The sequence below is a fragment of the Pollicipes pollicipes genome, unplaced genomic scaffold (assembly GCF_011947565.3).
Source record: "Pollicipes pollicipes isolate AB1234 unplaced genomic scaffold, Ppol_2.1 Scaffold_4295;HRSCAF=5057_pilon_pilon_pilon, whole genome shotgun sequence".
NCBI lineage: Eukaryota > Metazoa > Arthropoda > Thecostraca > Pollicipedomorpha > Pollicipedidae > Pollicipes > Pollicipes pollicipes.
The window spans coordinates 29,151,710-29,158,467 of NW_023596461.1; the positions used below are offsets into that span (position 1 = coordinate 29,151,710).

Here is a 6,758-nt window from a genome sequence, read left to right on the forward strand (position 1 = left end):
ATACTGTGGCCTCGAAGCTAATGGACTTGATGGACATCTTTTGCTTGATAATTATGAATCTTCGACGATTGACCGTGATGCACAGTGGACTGGAGTGGAAACGGATACGTTTTGCGTCATGTTGTGCTATGACTTCACCGCCCCATGCCAGCAATGCGTTCTTGATGGGGCTGCATCCGTTCAGAAGTTCCAGCATCGCGCTGGTCAACCAGCACACGCACACTGTGTCGAAATGGGCCAGCCGGATCATCAAACACCCTTTCAATGCTAGCCAGAGGAGCGCTGACACATGGTCTCGGCTGGCAGGTTTACAGCTGTCCGGTCTCGGCTGGCAGGTCTACAGCTGTCCGGTCTCGGCTGGCAGGTTTACAGCTGTCCGGTCTCGGCTGGCAGGCTTACAGCTGTCCGGTCTCGGCTGGCAGGCTTACAGCTGTCCGGTCTCGGCTGACAGGTTTACAGCTGTCCGGTCTCGGCTGGCAGGTTTACAGCTGTCCGGTCTCGGCTGACAGGTTTACAGCTGTCCGGTCTCGGCTGGCAGGTTTACAGCTGTCAAGTCTCGGCTGACAGGTTTACAGCTGTCCGGTCTCGGCTGACAGGTTTACAGCTGTCCGGTCTCGGCTGACAGGTTTACAGCTGTCCGGTCTCGGCTGACAGGTTTACAGCCGTCTGGTCTTGGCTGACAAGTTCACAGCTGCCTGGTCTCGGCTGACAGGTTGACGGCAACAGGACGGTGGGAGAGAACATGTGTGATAGCTCGGGCCTCAAGCAGGCCTTCAGAGCATGGCGGCAGTGGCAGCGCGAGCACCGGCCAGAGCCCAAGCTCCCCGGCATCGATCTGTCCGACGACAAGCTCTTCTTCGTCTTCTACGGACAGGTGCGCGCGCGGCAGACTCGCGGCGCTAGACATCACTTCATTGTGAAGCGGCGCATCACCGCGGAGGCTCCATGTTCAAGGCGAGGCATCTCCCCCATGTCTACTCGGGGTTTGGTTACGCAGGTCACTCATAGCCACGTCTAGGCCCAAAACGGAGTCAAATGTCACTTCTAGAATTTCACCAGCCAGTGTACTCTTACCACCATAAAAGTTTCTTATAGCATATGCCATGCATTATGAGAAGCGCAGAGGTGTCTCGTAACCAGCACGTACATAATAAGGTTTCCCAAATCATTTATTGTTGACAGTTCAACGTAGGCATGATATATCCATACTCCTCAGAGTACGTTGTGAATATGCCTTGTTTATTAGAACAAGCTTTCCGGTTGATAGTTAAATGTCACGTCTGAAAGCGAAGGTCCGGAAAAACGCGCTCAAACATTTGATAAAGCTCAAAATGATTAATATTAGGTGCATTACGCGCCACCTAGCAGCTTATCAATGCTTATGATTTCTGACAGCAGCCATCAGAAATCATGTAAATGGGCGCAGATTCATGAAGTACACGCATCGGACACAGATGCAGTTTTTCCTAATCTCTCCACGGTATCAAGGTCTTGGCTGATATGGTCACATGTGTGAAGGCTTTAGCTGCCTGTTGTCACCCAGCAACGGATACATTCTCGCCGTGACTAATGCAATGTCTACATTTGATTAGTTTGTGACCTTTGTATACAAAAAGGATGATGCGCCTTAAACTCTTAAGATCTTATGCGCTTCGGCTAACCCTGCTACACTGTTGATAAAGAGCGATGCATCGTACCCTACCCTATCAGCAATCAGTTACTTGGTTAAGACTTCTCGGTCCTCCACCAGCATCGTAAAAAGCAGAAGCAAGACGCCTTTTGCTCCCGGCTCCCATTCTATTGTCAAGCACTCCTGTTCGCCAGAAACCGTCCGTAGACACAGCGGAACTATTTTTTTGGCCTCGCTTGACACGACATGGCAGGCAGCTGCGTAAGATAATTCACGAATGAAGTATTTGCTCCATCTATCGTCGTCTAAGCCGTCCCGTTTCCTCCGAGCCGCCCCATTTCTTCCGAGCCATCCAGCCACCTCAGAGCTATCCCGCTGCCTCAGAGCCGTCCCACTGCCTCTGGGCCTTCCCGCTGCCTCTGAGCCGTCCCGCTGCCTCCGAGCCATCCCGCTGCCTCTGAGCCATCCCGCTGCCTCTGAGCTGTCCCACTGCCTCTGAGCCTTCCCACTACCTCTGAGCCTTCCCGCTGCCTCTGAGTCTTCCCACTGCCTCTGAGACGTCCCGCTGCCTCCGAGCCGCACCCTGCCTCTGAGCCATCCCGCTGCCTCTGAGCTGTCCCGCTGCATCTGAGCCTTCCCACTGCCTCTGAGCCGTCCCACTGCCTCCGAGCCGCCCCCTGCCTCTGAGCCTTCCCACTGCCTCTGAGCCTTCCCACTGCCTCTGAGACGTCCCGCTGCCTCCGAGCCGCCCCCTGCCTCTGAGCCATCCCGCTGCCTCTGAGCTGTCCCGCTGCATCTGAGCCTTCCCACTGCCTCTGAGCCGTCCCACTGCCTCCGAGCCGCCCCCTGCCTCTGAGCCTTCCCACTGCCTCTGAGCCTTCCCACTGCCTCTGAGCCTTCCCACTGCCTCTGAGCCGTCTCGATGCCTTTGAGCAGTCCCGTTGCCTCTGAGCCTTCCCGCTGCCTCTGAGCCGTCTCGCTGTCCCCGAGCGTCTCGCGGCCTCCAACCATCGCGAAGTGATGCCTCACACGCCTACCTCCCTTCAGATCTGGTGCGAGGTGGTGAGCCCGGAGGGCTGGGAGAAGTACGCGATGGAGGCACACAGCCCGGGCCGCTATCGGGTGCGGGGAGTGCTGCAGAATTCGCCGCTGTTCTCCGCCACCTTCGGCTGTCCGCCCGGCTCTCCGATGAACCCGGTCGACAAGTGCCACGTCTGGGACTAGGGCCTCTGGCGCATCCCTAAACGCACAAGCGGTTCGGCGCCGGCCGCGCGAGCCTCGCTCGGCCCGTTGGTGGTGTCCTCCTCCACTCAGCCTCCCCTCCGGTGTCAAGTACAAGTGGCAATCGTTGCGTCGTCCGTGCGCTGCTGCAGCGCGGAGGATGCGTCGACTGCGAGGAACGTGGTGCGCGGGGCGCGTTCTGAACCCAGCAGCGCTCGCGCGTCACGAAGGGCGCAGCCGTGCGGCTCGGAGGCTTGTTACGACTGAGACGCTGGGTTGTCCGCCTTCTTCTAAAAACGGCATCTGGCTGGTCGATTTTCTTAAAGTGCGTCAGGTTAGTTCCCGTCAGGTGGCGCACGCCGCAGCACCTGCCCTGCCCCGAGGCAACGGGCCGAGATTTTTGCTAGCAGGGCGTTCAGAGGGTGTCCTGGCGGAACTATGTGCGTCACACTGGGCTTGGTGTAGGAACGCGGCGCCGCGTTTGCCGCGCTCGCAGTTCAGCCTCGCACCGTGGCAGCCAGAGGGCGCCCGAGTGCAACCAGAGGGCACCCTAGTGCAGCCTGAGGGCGCCCGAGTGCAGCCAGTGTGCATGCTTCCAGGCCACGCTGGTGACGCAACACGAGAGTGGCCCGTTGATGTGTAGAATTGACTGGGCATCCGGTGCGCCACAGCTGTTTGTTAGCAGTCAGTTGAGACCAGATTGACTTTCCCCTACCACCTCGGTGGTTAATGCCCGCGATCATATGCTTGCGGAATTTCGTGGATCCTTGCTGTTCCTACAAAAGGGCATTTGTACATGTACATATACCTTTGTAGTGATACAGGGTGCCCAGGAGGAGAGAGTTTGGTGCTTATATTCATAACTAGTTTTTAATGCAACACAGAAACGAAATCAGAACGCCAACTGTCACTCTATTCTATGGCACATGCAGGTTGGGAACGAAAGTCTGTCTGGATGAGGGTTATAATGGAGTGGGAAGCCCTGCGGTTTGTGCTGGAGATTGACGCTAATTCGCTTCAAGGCCAGCGACAGTTTAATCTCCTTGATCTGTTCAACGACCTCTCAGCACACCCGAGCCCGACCGGACGAACTTCCTTAATGCTGTCTGCCTTGAGGCCCGTGGTCACTCCGGGTTTGCTCACGTGCACCTTGTCTTACAGATGTCCCAAATAAAAAGCCCGAAGCGCTTACGTCAGCGGAATTTGGGGTCCATGGAAGCTCTGCCTTGTTTTTGACAAGATGGTTTCCAAAATGACTGTGCGGGAGACCCAAGCTTCGACTGGCACTTTTTCGGCATCGCGCCACCTGGTTAAAACCAACGATTCTCTTTGCGCATTCCTGCTCGGCATCCAGATTCGTTCCAAAATTGTTCGAGCACGACCTCACTTGTGCCATGTAACACCCACTAAGTATTCAAAGGATGCAGGCATGCATGCAAGCTTTAAGCATGCACCTTGGTAAACGGCCAAAACGTTTACATTATTGTAGGGAAGTTAGTCTAAATCGAACAAAAACGAGTTGCTAAAAATTCCTGATTGAAAGTAATCGACATCCTTTTAAAGTCCTTGTACATGAACATGCCTTATTTCTATAACTAGCAAGCTTTTAAAACCCTAATGACTAATCAATTCCTTTTGTAAAACAAGTCGTCGTACACAGCTCGGTACTAAGTGGATGCATGACTAAAGTGAGCGATACTACATCGTCATATTCCCTGTCATGCTTTTCTTTTTTGTGTCATATTTCAAGCTTGGGTTCCATAGTAAGCGACTGCAAAGTTAAGCGATACAGGCCTTCAACCCATACTGATATTGGCAGAAGCGCAGTCAAGATCGAACTGTTGATGACGATGTCTCTGAAGACCGCAACACACGACATTTTACTTCACCTGGGCATAGACTATGGCGATGCATCGTCTGGAGCTCCAATACGACTCCTCCCACGGACCTTATGCCCGTGGCATGAGCTAACAACCCGGCTCAAATCTTCTTGGGTCCCGGGCATTGGGCGACATCGAGAGCTGGTGTTTAAACCCAACCCAGCGGCAGCCTCTATCCAGGTCAAGTCGATTAGCTTGCATTGCTGCATGGTTCATTCTCGTCTACTCAAAACACTTGATTAAAGACATTGGGTATTAGCGGCATTGCCTCTGTTTTTAACTCAGAGTCCTATCAGGCTAGCGATTCCTTCAAGTGTGGTAGCACCTACGGCCATAGCGCTACTGCGATGTCAGCAGAACGGCTCTCTGGTAATAGTTCCATCTTTTTGACCTGTCTGTTTGAAGGGGTTATTTTCAGTGCGCTCATTTTCACCTCAAACCACAAGAAGAAAATCTGGAAATCTTGGGCAAGCCTCTGTAAGACGAACCTCTTCAAAAAATCCAAAAAGGTGCGTTTCTGTTTGTTTTCTCACAAAGAACGCAAGCGCGTAACACACATTTTTCACATACGACATAGATTAGGTTTGAACCGTAAGAAAATGACATCGGTTTTCGGCACAAACTTTGTTGCGCAGCAGCAAAGACGCATGCAGTATTTTGTAGCAAGTGCGCACATGTTCGCAGTCCAAATACACTTATTGCGTTGTGGCTGCAAACAACAGTTAGTCATGCTGACATGCAACGAAAAGGCGTCGTGCGTCAAAAAAAAATTCTGGAAGCTCGGCGGGTAGGGGCATATATTAATTCCTGTTGTTGCCAGCTTGGTTATGTTCTATTGCCTTGATTTCCAAGGGTTTTGACGCGTCAACAGGATCGCTCGCAAATATTAAACTATTAGCAGTCAGAAAAAGGTGAAGATCGCTTAAGCTGCTTTGAGAGCATAATAAGCCCACCTTCGAAAACGCTTAAGGCGGAACAATGTTTGTGCTTTGACAACAAAGTTGCGTATGACGCAAATTGACACCAAGAACAAGTAGACACGCTTTTGTAATGGGGCTCTTGCAATCGGGACTTCAAAAATGCGATTGCTGTTGATTGATATGGTCTTAGGACACTGTATAACTTTATAATCGTTATAACATTATCTTGTAGTATATTTTATTAAGCTACTATTCATAATGCGACGATATAACCTTGTTACAACACTTGAAAACATCTTAATTGCAGGGATCCCTATGATGCAACGTTGAATTTATTTATTGAAGGTCACCTGACTCGTACACAACCTTCTTTCTCTTACGACTTGCAGTTTTCATGGCCTCATGGGATAGCGTTTGGTCATTCAGCTGGCTGTGCATGGATGAAACAAAACACATGTACGTCTAGAGACGCGCCGGCTCCCGCTACCCCGTATTTGGCCCCGTGCTTCCCGGTCGCGGCCCAGGTAGTAATCGCAGCATTGAAGCGGCACCAAGAATGCGAAGTGCATCTCCATTTGCTCTCACGATTGCGGTGAGGAATGCATGGTAAAGAAATTTTCTTTACAGACTTGGTGTCCATTCATTCAGAGTTTTGCCCTGATGCCACTTGTGAATATCTTATTGGTGTTTTGACCGTACGCGCAGCTCTATGGTGCATAGCAGCGAGTGAGTGTCTGTACAAAGGGACATGAATTGCGTCATCTTTGTTCTGTGTAATGTTCTGAATCGACTTTTCAAATACACAGAAATGGCTGGGATGTGATTATTTCATATCAAACGCCCGCACGTTATTCATAGACCAATGGTAGATAAAACCTTTCATTATCGTGTGTTGTACTAGCCGATCTCAGATCAGCAAATTGTTTAATTGTAAGCCCATATCTTTTTAAGAAACAGGAATGTATCAACATTCTCTGCTGATTCATACGTCACACTTCTTTGCACCAGGAGTTCCCCTTTAAACTGTACGAATTCTGCTAAAAATTGGCCTGGCCCAATGATGGGCGTGAAGTACCGCTGGTCGGTATTTTCATTATGACGGTGGTT

At 51.5% G+C, this 6,758-nt stretch overlaps 1 protein-coding gene across 1 annotated transcript in view; it reads left to right on the forward strand.

Moving 5' to 3' along the window:
- LOC119097058 (neprilysin-1) overlaps window positions 1–6,462 on the forward strand; it is a 17,604-nt gene extending 11,142 nt beyond the window's left edge. The window contains exons 13-14 of the mRNA XM_037220087.1: window positions 713–874; window positions 2,678–6,462. Coding sequence (XP_037075982.1) covers window positions 713–874; window positions 2,678–2,854 — 339 coding nt within the window. The 3' untranslated portion in view covers window positions 2,855–6,462. The remainder of the gene's footprint in view (window positions 1–712; window positions 875–2,677) is intronic.
- Window positions 6,463–6,758: the final 296 nt, after the last annotated feature.